A 15,322-nucleotide genomic window follows, 5' to 3' on the forward strand; every position below is an offset into this window, starting at 1 on the left:
GGTTCCTCTGGTTGTCACATGTTTTACTAGCCTGAAATCTATGGAAATCTTCAAACAGTTAGAAGGTGTATTGAAGGAGGATCCAACTTTTTAAAGACATTTTCTCAGTCACCTTTTCTACCGCATGCATTGGAAGCAGCTTCCCAGCAGATCAGCATCAGCGTCTGCCAGGTGGAGGCAAACACTGCCTTAGCAACAAATACAAAATCTCCCAATACATCTTGGAAATCACCACAATAAAACCCCAGTAGAATCACTAAAATCTACAGATGCCACATACAAGCTTCTTCATAATATATTTTATTCAGTACATTAACTGCTTTTATGGAACTGCATAGATGAAGCTTAATGACACAGCATAAATAATTCTCTGTCAAGAACAGAAACATCAGTTAACATGGGCCAATATACTAATTGATTTATGGTGCACTCTGAGTTTCTCCTGTTCCCTTACCATGTTTCAGGAGTAATAAATTAATTGGTTTGTGAACACATTTTTGCAAAAGTATAGGTACGGGATCAGCTATAAGCACTGGTCTAATAAAATAGTGCTTTTCTCTACAAATCGTGCATTTACAACTGTGGTAGAAATTTGAACAGATGTTTAAAACTTCATGCGTTGTGGGGAATAATAACCCCATAGAGTGGACTTTTGACAATTCAGATAAAATTACTGGATAATTTCTCAGACTCCTCACCAATGCAGAAATAACAATTTTTTCTCTACATGTACTAGAAACCTGCTGTTGAGCCATTGTGACCTTAATACTCCAGTCTTGCTTCAGTGACCAAGCTAACAATCTATGTAATGTGTTTGAGTTTCTTTGTTTGGCTTGTTTTGGATTTTTTTTTTTTTTTTGTAAGCAGATGCTTTTTCTTTCTCCTTATACATTCTTGGTTTGTTTGGGGGGCAGGGGGCGGTTGCGTTCTTCTGCTTTCTCATTACTGTGATCTGATGAGATCCTACTGCTTTTGACAGTAACTTGTGTTCCCTAGTCTTCCATCGGGAGTAATTTCAGTGAATCCCATATCTCTTCCCCTCTTCAGGCAGTTTTCTGTTGTCTAGTTTATACTGAGTTCTCTGACTTCAGACAACTCACAAAACTCATGTGGAAAGGATTTGTTGGTTGTGATGCAAGGTTCTTTTCGTATGACTACCTAATGAGGAGGGGAGGGGACACGCTAGTGTTTTTTCAAATATCTTGAAACTGTTCCGGCTTGTTTGTAAGTAAAATCATGAGCAATTAGCATCAATGTAATGAAGCTGATAATCTGACATGTTTACCCTTACGCTGATGTTCAGGAATACTAAGCTTGTTTAATGAAGGAAAATGTTTAGATTTTTATTAGTATAAATTTTCTAAGGAAAAGATATTTCCACTACAGACTTCTCCTGATGAAATATGTAGCTGCAATATTTTTGAAAGCCATGAAGACTATCTTTGAAGGTTATATATCTATCTCTTCTTTTAGGCTGCAACCACCTCTCTCTTGATTTGGCCAGTTGAGTAGCAATTTCTACATGTTAAAGGTGGAAACAGTATGAGTTTTATTATAAGCATTATTCATTTTATGCATGATACCTTTCCCAAAGTAACAGCACATTTAGATATTACCTATACTAATTTTATTTCCGTTTACTATTCTTTATGCGTTTATAATATTTCCTGTGTTTGTAAAGAAAGGCAAAGGATTTAGTTTGTCTTTTCAATAAGGAATTGCTAAGAAATGGGATATTCATGTTAGTGTTTGGATATATATTGTTCATTCATTTGGGACCTGCTGTCTACTTCCATGGTAACAGCAGTAACTTTAACACAGCACTGGGAATAGTTTGGTTTTCCTTCTCTGTGTTTATGCATTGGGTCTTTCTTTTTAATGTTCCGCTTGCATTTGCTCACATGTTGAATGAAGTACATCCAAGGAAATCTTGCTTATGGGACAGTGCAGATAATATTTTTTCTAAGCATATGTCTCTTAAAATACATAGCCAAAAATAATAAGACTCTTTAAACAGGTAAAATTACAATCTTAATTCTTAAATAATGAAATCATTACTGCTAAATCTTTGTATTTTACTTCTTTTTATTAGGTATAAAAAGCATTTCCAAGTCAATACTTAAAACTGTAATAATACTGTATGGACATCATTTAGGATTTGAAGAATGTTTATTTTATTTTGTGTGTTACCTCAAGTGTGAACATAAACTTACATTTATTTGTTTGTTTGTTTTATTAGAATCTAGTGCTGGCTGAAAACAGTCCTGGAAGAGATAGCACTGAATATATTCTTGTATTTGAGCCAGATCTGCCAGCTTTGAAAACGCCTTTGGAACCATACCGTCTGTCATTTATGTTTTACAATGGTATGTTTCAGTTACTCTAAAATGCTTGGTTTTCCTTAGAACCAGCTATTTTTAGGTACGTAATACTTCTTCAGAACCATGTAATAGCTTAATAGATTTTTGCTGATGTTTAAACCGAGTATGTTACTGTATTTTCTTCTAAAAATATATATATTTATTTCTCTAGATTTCAAGAAGCAGCAACAGATGGCAACACTTACAAGGGAGAGAGACCAATTATCTCAGTCCATAGGTGTTTACAGAAATTGGTTTGATACTACTAATCAGCTTGTAACTGAAATGAAATGTAAGTTCAATCAAATATAAATAAATTTCCTGGAAATTAAACTTTTCCTCCTTTAATAATTTTGAGCATATAGAGAGGGGGAGAAAAATCAGTATTGAAATCATGTGGTACAGTAATTAGAGGGGAGCAGAAAGGAGTATATGTTTGCATTAGCTTGGAAGCATCTAGTTACTTGGATGGACCTGCCTATAAAGGGTCTTGATTTGAGGTAGAATGTCTTATGTCAGAACTGTCAAAAGGAGGAATAAAACATTGAATTGGTGGTCTGATTCTTGTTTTCCCTGACTGCCTTGCACTCCCATCTTTGCAGTGGATGCTCATCCATCTGGAAATTCAACAGTTGCCTAAAAACAATTTTAGGGAATGAACTACAGATAATTCTCTTTCAAAAAGTTAGTCTTACATTTTCAAGATGTTACTTTTTCCCCCCACATTCAACCCTACGTACATTATTCAAAAGTATTGTGTAGCTGTTTATTGTTTAGCTCTGTGTTCTTCAGCAAATGTAATTCTTTATAAAGTCTGTTAAACAGCAGAGCAGTGTGAGGGTGGTTGTTTATGGGAATGGGTCAGATAAAAGAAATGTTTTCTTTGCATTATTTTTTTGTTTTAATCATCCTGTCTGTTGATCAGAAGGTTTCTTTAAATAGATGCATTTTGAATTTTTATTATAAGTAATCATTAAATGTAAATAAAGCATGCTGGAATTAGAAGATGCTGCTGTTTCTTGCAATTTTAGTACAGGGCTATGTTTCTGTTACGTGCTTACTGCATGTTTCTATTATGGATGCAAATTCCTGAATTCCCAGTGTGAAAGGTAAAAAGTTTTGTTTCATATTTGCAGATTTTTGCACATCTCTAGAAAGTAAGTCAAAGCACAACGTTATACTTTATGCTTAAATAATATTTTCAAATATAAACCCATTTGAATAGAGAGAGTGGGAAGCAACTCACCTGTTTACTCATTTGTTTTCAAAATTGCTTCAGTTCAGATATGAGAATTGAGGAAATAGTGTCCAGAAAGTGGTGTCCCATGTAAGAGACAAAAGAGGGTAGTGTCAGCTACCACTCTTCCTTTCCCTCTTGCCATTTCACTTGTTGGAGAACCATTTGAAAAGATAATTGAGGATGAAGAGAAAAAACAGCTTACATTCTCAGGCTGATATAAGGACTAGCACCATTGCTTCCTGAAGCTGAAGGTGATGGAAGCTGCTGAAATTGCTTAGAAGCTGGACAAATCACAAGATCTTTGCGGAAAAATCCTCATATTCTGTGCTGAAATTAAGAAGTAGATGCCATCAGCTGTGGGTGGCAAAATTCTGAAAAGTTGTAAGAAATTCTGTAAGAAATGCTCTGTTGCTTTCTAATATTTCCTTACTCTGTTGATTTATTGGTTTCAGGTCAGGTTAAAGAAGCTGAAACAAGAGAAACTCACCTGAAGAACGAACTGAAAAAACACCAAATTGAATTACCAAAGACAAACACAGTATGGCTTATTTCTTCCTAAACTCCTTAACTTCTTAAAAATAAATCTAATCTTAATATGAAATTGATATCATTGTATAACGTTATTGAATCACACTGGTGTGTATATACAGAAGCACCTGTTACCGAAACGCTGAAAATTTAAACCATGAGGAAAATTTGTGGATCAATGCCAAACTTAAAATTCTGTTGTTCTGCTAGTGTGACTATCTCTAAAAGAAACTGCTAGAGATATAAGAAAAACTTCTATTTTATATCATGATCTTGGTTTTGCCTTTCTGATAAGGTTGCCAGTTGTGTTAGTAGTACTGCTAGTTTTAATAATGAGTTTTTGCAGGCTGATCAATATACACTGGATGTATTCTGGCATAAGTAGACCAAAGGAAAACACTTCTTTTCAGAGAATTAAAGAATTTCATATGTTACTGCCAAAGTAGATCAAAGTAGATCAAATAAAAACACGTGTTACAGTCATTAATCATAAATCAGTAAAATTAAATTATACACATTCTGCAATCATGATACCCAAGTTCCCCCTGCTGGCTAAATTTTTCAGGCCTGGACATAGTCCCCTTCTGTAATGGTTTCTTTTTGTACATTTGTGGTTGCCTTTTCCTACTGATTTAAACTTTCTTCAGTTTTGGCTTTAATCAAGCTGTGGTAGCTCTTCGCGAAAAGCTCCCTGAAAGTCTTTTAAAAAAAAAAAGTAGTAATAAAGAAGTTCATAATCACAACTGCAGTGTGCCTCCTTTTGCTTGCCTCTGAGATTATATGCAGTGGTCCCCTGTATATTAATTGTCTATTTCATATTATTGAATGGTTTTTGTTACGAACTTGATTGACAACAGGTAAAGTAACTACTTCTGCAGCTTGGCCCAATGATACATGCTTGCTAACTTTAAATTTTAATTCTCAGCTTCAGTATGTGGATTCTCTTATAAAACAAAAGATGTTGGATCAAGAAGGAGTAATGAAACAGCCAAGAAGAACTTGTACACTCCCGAACTATCCAAAAGGCAACCAGGATATTTTAGGCAAGGTGAGTTTTCCCTCAGAGCGCCTTCAAATGAGTTTTGTTGGTTCCAGGAAGTGGTAGTGATGAAAAATCAGTCATCTGAATATGCAAGTAATTTTTGAAGAGTATTTAAAAAGAAGGTAGCATTCTCAACCCATCGGATGACCAGCTCCTCTAACAGAGCCATCAACAGGGATATTAAATGTCTGATTGATGTTGCAGGATGATTGTGATGCGTATGAAAAGGGGAGGTGGTCTTTGCTTCTATTTTGACTGTTCTAACCTCTGTGGTACAGATTGCACATTTAGCACAAATTGAGGATAACGAAGCAGCAAAAGTTATCTCTTGGCATTTGGCAAGTGACATGGACTGTGTAGTCACACTGACTACTGAAGCCGCTCGTTCTATTTTTGATGAAACTCAAGGTCGACAACAAGTGTTACCCCTTGATTCTATTTACAAGAAGACACTCCCTGATTGGAACAGGTAGAGAAAAAACAATGAAAGTTCTGCATTTGTATTACATACTACTTCAACTTTTTCATTGTCTCATTTCTTTTTTAAACTTGACTCCTTATAAAGCTTCAAAGTATAAAATTTCTGGTTTCATAATTGTAGAAACAGTAATGTCACTTGAAATGTTACCTAAAATCCTAGCTTTATATCTTTAACTGTGCATTGTTCTTTATTTAATAGGGTGTTTCTCTTAAAAAGAGAAGACAATCTGCCTTTTTTTTTCTTTTCTTCATTTCTACATGTTTTCTAGAGCAGGAACTTTTTTTTAATAATTCTAGTGCTTCAAATCAAATGCTACCTTTTTTAAAAATCCATTTCCAGAGTACATTCCCTAAACTCATCTGTAGTAATAGAAATTTATTCTGCTGTTTTGGTTTCCTGGAAGATAAAGGAAAATATAATGATTCTGTGCCTGAAAATAATTTGGTTATGAAGAAGACTGCTAATATCATAAAGAATGCCTTTTAGGAAAGATCTGATGCACAGATGTATTTATAAGGTCCAAAATCTCAGTTTTTATAAAATACTGTATTAAAACTTGTCCGTAAAATTAGTCATGAATTTGTTGGATATATGTCTCACTACAAATGAGTGTTTCACCAAAGCATCTTTAATATAACTGACATTTCAGATAATGTTGTAATCGTTTAGCACCTACTGTGGAAGTGTTAAGATGCATTCAATTCAGTTTGAGATTTTTAACTAGATTGTCAGAAGCAATAATGAAATAAGGACAAATTACTTTTTTTCTTTTCTTTTCTTCTCCCTCACTGTCCCCTTTATTTAACTAGGCCTTTACCTCACTTAAGAAATGGAAAAATCTTCTTCAGACCTATTGGAAATCCTGTATTTGCCAGAGATCTGTTAACATTTCCAGATAATGTAGAGCATTGTCAAACAGGTAAATGCTATTAAAGAAATTGTTCATAACTTCTTTCTTTTTAATAAATGACATACAGAAACATCACAAATCATAACCCATTCAGTAATCTTCATTGAGACATTTGCAAATACCAGTGTACATTCCTCGTGAGGTCTGCTGCTAAAAAGAGGATGACATTAGCATTAAGTATTTGCAAACAGTTGTGAAATTTTCATAAATGACCACTGTCTTCTGCTTGTTGTCTTATTTTTATTTTCTCTACTATATATACTAGAGGTTTTTTCTTTTATAAATGACAGCAGCTTTATCTTATTCCCAAGCTCATGTAAGCAGAAACTGACAATCATGATATTAGTTTCATATTTTCATATTGCAGAAGTTACTGCTTTTGATAGGCTGTTTTTCCAGTCCTAGTCCTCTCAAAAATGTGTAATGCATAGATTTATGTACACTCAGACCAAACTGTACATGACTATATCTGTTATGCTTAACTAGTTACAATAAGAATAAGCTTTCAATTTTTATGTAGATTTCAGTTTAGGGAACCATCATCCTCTCGCTCTAACAACGTAGCAGCACCTACCTTTTCCTACACTCTTTTACTTAAGTAGACCTGTTCCTTTATATGGAGAACTGGAATCTGTAATTAGTTTAGTAAGTTTTTCATTTTACTTCACAACTTCCCAGTATTGAAATATTCTTCTCTACTGTTAATAAAAACCAATTTTTTAGTCCAGTTTATTTTCAGAAAGTTAGATATTGTCAGAGACTTTAAATTCTTCTTTGTGTCCCTTGCGGGAATTTACAAACAACATTGCTTGACATACCTCATGCAAGGCTACATCAACTTAGACTTTGTATTGAACGGTCTTTTATTAGCAGAAGAAAAGTTTTAAACTCAGTTGGATCATCAGCATGTTTTTTTCTTTGATAACCCAGTGAATATTAAGAAACATATTAAGAAACTGAGAACACAATTCAAGGAGCACTTAAAAAAATGATTGTTTATATAATTTCCTAAAACTTGGGGTTTTATTATGTGTGTCTTCATAAATGTAAATGTAAGATATCAAGAGAGTGATTTGGTGGAAAATAGTCAATTATGCCATAAGGCAATTAAACATATTAAATTTTTTTCTTCATAAATTATTTGATGAAAACAGAAGATTGCATATTTATCTCAATCTCAGAATAAAATTTCATTGAAAAAAGATAATAGACATGCTATTTCCCTTGCACTTATCTGAAAAGCTGTAATAATGATGCCTCAGAATTGATTTTTCAAAACTCAAGTTATTTTGTTGCAGAGAAATTTCATGGTTCAAAAAATTACATTTTTCAGTGTTTGGGATGCTTTTGGGTGACACTATCATTATAGATAACTTGGATGCTGCCAACCATTACAGAAAAGAGGTATGTTTCAATTATTCTTGATATTTTTTAAAATAAATACATTGCATAGCTACATATTTAATACATTACAAACCTAGAATAATTGCTAAGATTAATGCTGCATTAGCTATGAGTGTGCTTATTGTCTCTAAGCCTCAATGCACTTGACAGTGAATGAAATCTATTACTGGCATTGACAAAATTACCTCCATTCAACACATTCCATTATGTGAATGTTGCCATGAAGCATGGAACTGTATTTTTAATGTCAAACATTTGTAGTTTTGCTGTTAGTGTTAAGTGCAAATTCTTCAGTACTTTCCTAGTCTCTGTATGTACAATAAAACACAGGAGTCTGAGGCACATGGTGAAATTTCAGATCCACTAAAATTACTAAGATCTTGATATGAAACTTGCTAGACCTTTTTGAGACCCATTTTATATAGGTTTAATCGGACACATTTTAGCAGACATGATTCGGCATAAGAATGTAGAACTGTACTGATTAAACATTAAGCTCTTGGGGCTGGATATTCTTAGTTTTTCCCTCTCCAGAAGTATAAGAAATTATACTGCAGTGTTGTTCTTAAGAGAACAACAAGTTAACAAGTCTAAAATTAGTTGCCTGTTTCATTCTTTCACAGTCAGTGCAGCACGAATTTTCTGCTCTGTGCTCTGGGCCTGACCAGCTCTTTTACTCTGAGATTCCATTCCCTTTATTGGCTACTGCTAGCTGGTAACCTGGGAACAAGGGCTGTCTTGAATGTTTCCAAAGAGTGTCTCAGAAATATGGATATAGTCATAGTAAAAACCAGATGATTGACATTAATATTTTAATTGTCATCATATGTTATAACCATCTCAGTGTCCATCAAGTGAACAAATAGCCATTTTTCAACTGTGAAGACTAAAAAAGTATGTATTTTTTACTGCAAAATCAAACAGAAGAGACAGGAGAGTCAGATCTCTGTTGTTAATCAGTGTCAGGAGACTGACCATCTGTGTCTGTTCAGGAAAAGGAGTTTGTATATATGGGCATTTCTCAAAATGAGGTCTGGGTCATTTCACTTGGTTAGTCTGTCACCCCATTTGTTTCAGTCACCCACCCACAGGTAAATTTCATCAACTATATGGAAGTTTCATTGAATATGTTATAAGAAATAAATCCCTTGGAATTTAGATGCTTTAAATCTTGTGCATTTAAAAAGAAAAAGAAAAAAGCCATCTTTATCAAGTAATTGATCACGTGCTCACATTTTGTATCAACACTAATGTTTATTGCCATTACTTCATAGTATATGTTAATAACCAGCTTTTTCCCAGTGCAGATCTAAATTCTGCCTCCAGAGTTCTGTCAAAATCTGAGGACACAAAAAAAACCCAAAAAATCTAGTCTTCATAATTATTGACAGTACTGTTTAATTTAATATATGTATTCCATTACTTCAAAGCATAAGTCATGAAATGTAATTTTGTAATACGTTCCCATTAGAGAACAAGCTGCATCGTAGTTGAAAGATACAAAGCATCACAACAGCATTGCTGAAAACTTGGATTTTTCCATGGATTTACTAATTTAGTATCACTTTTTATACCTGTGTAGGTTGTAAAAATTACACATTGCCCTACTTTGCTGACTAGGGAAGGAGACAGGATTCGCAGCAATGGAAAATTTGGAGGCCTTCAGAATAAAGCTCCTCCAATGGACAAACTCAGAGGAATGGTATTTGGAGCACCCATGCCAAAACTTTACTCTACTTTCTCTGGACAGATAGGTGAGTTAATGAAGTCATGAAAACACAGAACTTCCAAAATTACATTGCTTGTCTATGTTTTTAATTCTCTTAGGTAATATAAAAAGAAAACTTCAATTTAGCATAAAGTTATTTTAAGAGATACGACCTGTACAATGTCCTATTTATGAATTTCCCTTTTCTTAAAAGCTTATAGCTATTAAATTTCCTGAAATAAAAAATAATAATAATGAGATAGTCCCCCTTTTTCTTAGTCTTATTAAAGAAAGAGTTTAAGCAGTGGTAATCATTCAAACAGCAGGCATGAGAAGCTTGAGCTGATTGAATTCCAGCATCCTTGAAAAACAGAAGTTTCAGGTCTTCCTCCTCTGGAACCACCATACATCAATTTAGAATTTCTTACTGTGCAATAAGCTTTATAAAGCAATGGCAGAAAAATTCCTGTTCCCTAATAAGAAGATACCTTATATTTCCTGTGGGATCACTTACATTTCGTTATGTGCTTGGATTCTTCTTTTCAGAATAAAGGTTATAAATGAAGTTAAAAGATGGCAGCTTCTGACATGTAACAGCTGACCTGACTGATTTGTAAAACGTTGGAAAGTCTTATTCACAAATAAGGTTGAATTTTCAAAAGAAAGGACATGAAGTTTTTCCATGACAGTATTCCTAGAAATGTGCAACAGAGAGCAGTGGGGGAAGAGTGAGAGGGCGAGAACACATGTACCTATTGAAGTAGCCTTATCTATGAGCAAACTACTTAACATTGACCAGCTGGTGGAGAAAAAAGACTAAGATGATCTTTCCTAGGCATTCCAGTAAAAATGTATTACATGTAGGAAACGCATAGTAAGCATTTCAGCTACAGACTGAAATATGCTGGGTTTAGCACACTTTATATTTGTCTATCAACACATGCTCAATTATTGAACTCAGTTATTACCCAATGTGAATTAAATTGGAATTGTCTGTAATTTAGTACAGAAACAGTCACGGTAGAAGAAAAGGGCATGTTTTAATTTCACTTGGATAGTTACTAGACATTTAAAGGAAAATAATAGTGAAATTCCACATAGAGGACAGCACCTCATTACACAAGACTTGTTTTGAATTGAATTTCAGCCTTAACATTAGTTGTGACTTGCTCTTCTGTCTTTGTAGCATAAAAGGAAAGTAGTTACTTAAACTGTGATTACACTGACAAGATACTTCTAAAATAAACCGTACTAAGAATTTACAGTGCCTTTTGTCAGTCTGCAGTAACTGTCTATGTGAATGCTTTCACCCTGTGGCAAATGTAAGGTAATTTAGTGTTCAGTGAAGCTTTGTGCAAGCTACCTCATACTCACCACAAAGTAAAATGAATGAGCCTGGGCTAACATGCTTGAACCCTTTCTTTATTACTTGACATATTTATTCAATGCCTGGACAAAGAAAAATTCTTCGTCTTGTATGTTAGAAGAGGAACAAAGTTTGTCAGCAAAATACACCCTTGTTTACCTGAGTCTACTGCTGTTTCCTTGTTTAAATTTCCATAGGGGGGACAAAGTGAAACTCAGTAAATGTTCTCTTGTTCCACAAGGTGGACTAGAATTCAAGTCAGTAATACAAGCTTCAGCTTGGCAGCACTAAAAGCAAAATGTACTACAAGCACACGTAATGGTATCAAAAGTAGAGTAATTCCGTTTGGACCACACAAGCAACAAGATGTGTAAAGAAATATCTGTTTGCCATGTCATTTTCAGAGTTCGTTGGTACTTTGCTGTGATCTAAGAAACGGGATCAAAAAGAAAAGAGAAATCAGTCTGTCTTTACAGTCATCTTAAGAACAGCCACTGGTCTACTATAAGTTTGGGTGGGTTTTTTTGAAGTAGTGCTTTTTGAAAGATACGTTTTCTTGTGAATCTTATACATTGTCTGGATTGTGTTTGGTAGCCTTCTAACTCAAACTGACCACTTATTTACTGTTCTGTGTTTTCTTATTTTATTCTTCAATTAGATCTTCTTCAGCAATACCGTGCAGCAGTGGTGAAACTTGATAATGTGAATAAGGACCTTGATTTACAGTTGCAGTCACTTAACACTCCAGAAATGCAAAAGAAAAAACAGGAACTTGCAAAACAAGAGAAAAGTCTCAAGCTAATAGAACAAAAATTGGGTAGGTTATTGTATCATATTTTTGGTGTCCTAAAGGAGGAGAACTGTTAAGTGTATCCAGATGTATTTTCCTCTTACAAACTAACAAGTTCAAACTATGAAGAAAGATTGTTAAAACTAATTAAGAGCTTAGAGATGTCTCATTTTAGGGAAAGAATAGAAAAACTGTATGTAGTATGATGCTGTGGTACTGCCTAGACCAGCACTGCCCTGTAATGTGTTCAGACAATAAAAATGTGGTCAGCTAGTGTCTTGTGAACATGAAACTATGATCTCACTAATATGAGATTATATAACTGTTAGTCTGGCTGGCCCGGTGGTAGAGAACATGGACATTCTTTTTGAAATGACTGCGTAGTAAAAAGCTGAATTGCTTTTGCTAAGGAAACACAATCAAAACATTGTACTACAAAAAGAAACACCCCTAATTCTGCAAGGATAGTATTTCTTAGTTAGAAATGTGTTTTATGCCAATATCAAATAATTTATGATATTTCAAAATATATTTTAAAAACCAACGTACTCTGTGACAGGCATAAATAAAGCAAATGTTTTTACCTGCCATCTTTGAACTCAGCTTCAGACATAAGGTAACTATAAAATTTATGGCATGTCAAAAGCCTTACTTCAAAGGTTTAACCCTACTGTTACAGGACCCATTTATAACCAATAGGATTAATATTTTTTTAAATTTGTTCTTCCTTGCAACTTTTTCATAGGTATGACTCCATCAGATAAAGTCACTGAATCGTTACTTCAGCCTATAATGTTAGATATGTCTGACACCCCCGTCCCTCCCAAAAGAATGCGAAGAGAAACAGTAAAAAAATTGTATAGGTAAGTCTATTCTGAATTTAGTCATTACTTTCCCATATCCTGAATTCAAAGCAAAAACTATTTTGTGGTTTTTTGCATGGGAGATTTGTTTTTTTAATTCGTATTTGTATACAATAACCAACAATGAGTAGAGTTTGTGTAAGGCTGATTTTCAAGGTAATTTTTATTTCCTTTAAAGTTTCTGCTGTTAGTTAAGCTTGATATAAAGATTTGCTTGCTAATTCTAATTCTGTTTCTCTTTATGAACTCATTGATTGGCATCTTTGTGCATTCCTGTTCCCTGTATTTTCTGGTATATTCAACTCTGTTACACCCCAGAAATATTTGAGATGGCTTGGTCTGTAAACTCTTTTAAAGTTCGATGTCAAATACTGGGTAGATGAACAGAGAAACAATCATTCTTACGTAACTTTTTCTCAGTAACTGTCTGAGGTGAGCAGGTGAAGTATTTAACACAGTTATCTCTTTACTTGTGTATCTACTTCTGCATTGCCTCTGTGGCTAATTAACATTTGTGCACACACAAAAAAATCAGGGAAATCGGTAAGTCTGTATCTTTAAAATGACATGGAACTGACTTTCCATTTCTCATGTCTCTCCTCATAACTACATCATTGTCTTTGCTTAATGATGGTCATATTTTTGAGAGTATTTAAATCTCATTCAGTTGTGTTCTGTAAATCTCGGAATGAGTTTTCACTATATTACTATGTCTCTTTATTATTTATATTTGTTTATATATTATTTATTATTTATATATTTGTATTTATATTTATATTATTGTTATTTTAATTTTTTTATCCACATGTAGAACTTAAGTGGCTGCGTATTTAAACTTAAGTGGCTGCGTATTTAAACTATCTAATACTAGCCTGATGCTATTCCTAATTTTAACAAAATAATTACAAGAATAAGAAGCTGTGCACAAATATGGGGTTTATAATATTTATACCAGTGGGAAGGCTGTGCTTTTGCATCAATTATATCAAATACCTATATAAATAAAAAATACATCTATATGTAATATGTATATAGAAGAAAGGGCTTGGTTTATAAGCTACTGTGCTATGGTTTTGTTTAGCCCTGAAGAATGGATCTCCTCTCCCACAAAGAAGCAGCAGCAGCAACAGCAACCGCTGCAAATATTCCCTTCAGAACTTAATGGAACTCCGCGGAAGAGAAAGGCGTAGACTGATGAGACTTGCTGGAAATAGCTGTGTATTGAAAACGTGAATACGTTCAGTTAAAGGAAATACTCATGCTGTATTACCCACTATTATGAAGATTTTTATACTGATAGAAGATACAAATGTATTTCAGTTAGTAGTAACAAAAATTTAAGTATTTAACATTATAGCCTAATTTTTGTATAGTTAATTTTCATTTCTGAAAGCTTTCAGAGGGTTTATGTTCATGTGTGAAAAAAGTTTAAAATATATCTTTTTTTATTTATGAAAAAAATGAATCTTTTCAATAAAACTGCTTCAATACAAAGCACTGCCAATATAATCGATTGTAATAATTAAGGCAACAGATTGTGCTCTGAAATGAGATTTTAATTTAAAAAGCATCCCAGGCTGTCTTGGGGAAGAGAACTTTCTGGACTGCTTTTGTTTGATGGATGAGCTGTTGAGGTAATATCAATTTAAAAGGGAGGGTTTGAGCAGCGATATACTGAGATCTAACCACATCCATTTGTAGTCTTTAGACAGTTAACAAGAAGCCAGTATCTAAGGATATGTCCAAGGTGTTGACATGGGAATTCATATCTCCTTCAGACAGTGCCAATGGAAAAAACCAAAGTAGTAACTTGTGAGTATGAAAAGTTTAACAGGTTTACTAGGAGGCTCTTTTATGGATTGGGAGAGTGGTGAGGGATACTTCATGGGCGCAAATGAGATATAATATGGTACCAATGCTAACCACTTTTCAATATCTGTATTACCACAACCCTCATAAAGAACATCACTGATTAAGCAGATGAAAAAAATCATCCTTAAATTGGTCCTTCATACCAAAAATGTAACTATGACAGAAGGATTTGAGTAGGAAACAGTAATGTCACAAAGGAAAACGAAAAATCCTTACAGCTGAACTGTGTGTATGCATTTTAAGAGTTGGAAATGGAGACTTAAGCTGGAGGTAAAATAATCTTGTTGGGAAACTATAGATAACTGGACAGAATTTTACTTTATAAGGCTGTCTCCAGCTTTAAAAAAAAAAAATTATTCTGTTGGCTTTCATAAATACCTAAAGAAAATTAAAGTTTTTCATGGTTTAAGAAACAGAGTCTTAATGCTAGGGAAAGTAGTCAACAGGTAAATGAGACTGGGGAAGGAAAAAAAAAAAAAAGCCTCAAGTAAAAACCTCTAGTGATCTAGAGGTTTAAACCTCTAGTGAAAACCTCTAGTTTAAACCTCTAGTGAAAACCTCTAGTGATCTACAAAAAACCTCTAGTGATCTGCATCACAAGGGTTTAGTAATGTACCGGGCAGAAAAGGATCAGGCATGATCAAAGATACAGTTTCAGCCTGGGTCAGAGTGAGCAGCTGGAAATAGACTTGATTGGATGAAAAAGAAAGGGCAAGAGTAGAAGGCTAAACTTGAGCTAGTATAAAACTATTATTTCA

At 34.0% G+C, this 15,322-nt stretch overlaps 1 protein-coding gene across 1 annotated transcript in view; it reads left to right on the plus strand.

The window, feature by feature from the left end:
- SMCHD1 (structural maintenance of chromosomes flexible hinge domain containing 1) overlaps positions 1 to 14,031 on the plus strand; it is an 89,142-nt gene extending 75,111 nt beyond the window's left edge. Inside the window, exons 38-48 of the mRNA XM_059815630.1 lie at positions 2,240 to 2,366; positions 2,533 to 2,652; positions 4,053 to 4,138; positions 5,054 to 5,176; positions 5,449 to 5,639; positions 6,461 to 6,570; positions 7,895 to 7,965; positions 9,548 to 9,719; positions 11,698 to 11,856; positions 12,575 to 12,692; positions 13,774 to 14,031. Of these exons, the coding sequence (XP_059671613.1) occupies positions 2,240 to 2,366; positions 2,533 to 2,652; positions 4,053 to 4,138; positions 5,054 to 5,176; positions 5,449 to 5,639; positions 6,461 to 6,570; positions 7,895 to 7,965; positions 9,548 to 9,719; positions 11,698 to 11,856; positions 12,575 to 12,692; positions 13,774 to 13,882 (1,386 nt within the window). The 3' untranslated portion in view covers positions 13,883 to 14,031. The remainder of the gene's footprint in view (positions 1 to 2,239; positions 2,367 to 2,532; positions 2,653 to 4,052; positions 4,139 to 5,053; positions 5,177 to 5,448; positions 5,640 to 6,460; positions 6,571 to 7,894; positions 7,966 to 9,547; positions 9,720 to 11,697; positions 11,857 to 12,574; positions 12,693 to 13,773) is intronic.
- The last annotated feature ends 1,291 nt before the right edge of the window (positions 14,032 to 15,322 follow it).

The sequence above is a fragment of the Gavia stellata genome, chromosome 3, assembly GCF_030936135.1.
Source record: "Gavia stellata isolate bGavSte3 chromosome 3, bGavSte3.hap2, whole genome shotgun sequence".
In the NCBI taxonomy this organism is placed as follows: domain Eukaryota; kingdom Metazoa; phylum Chordata; class Aves; order Gaviiformes; family Gaviidae; genus Gavia; species Gavia stellata.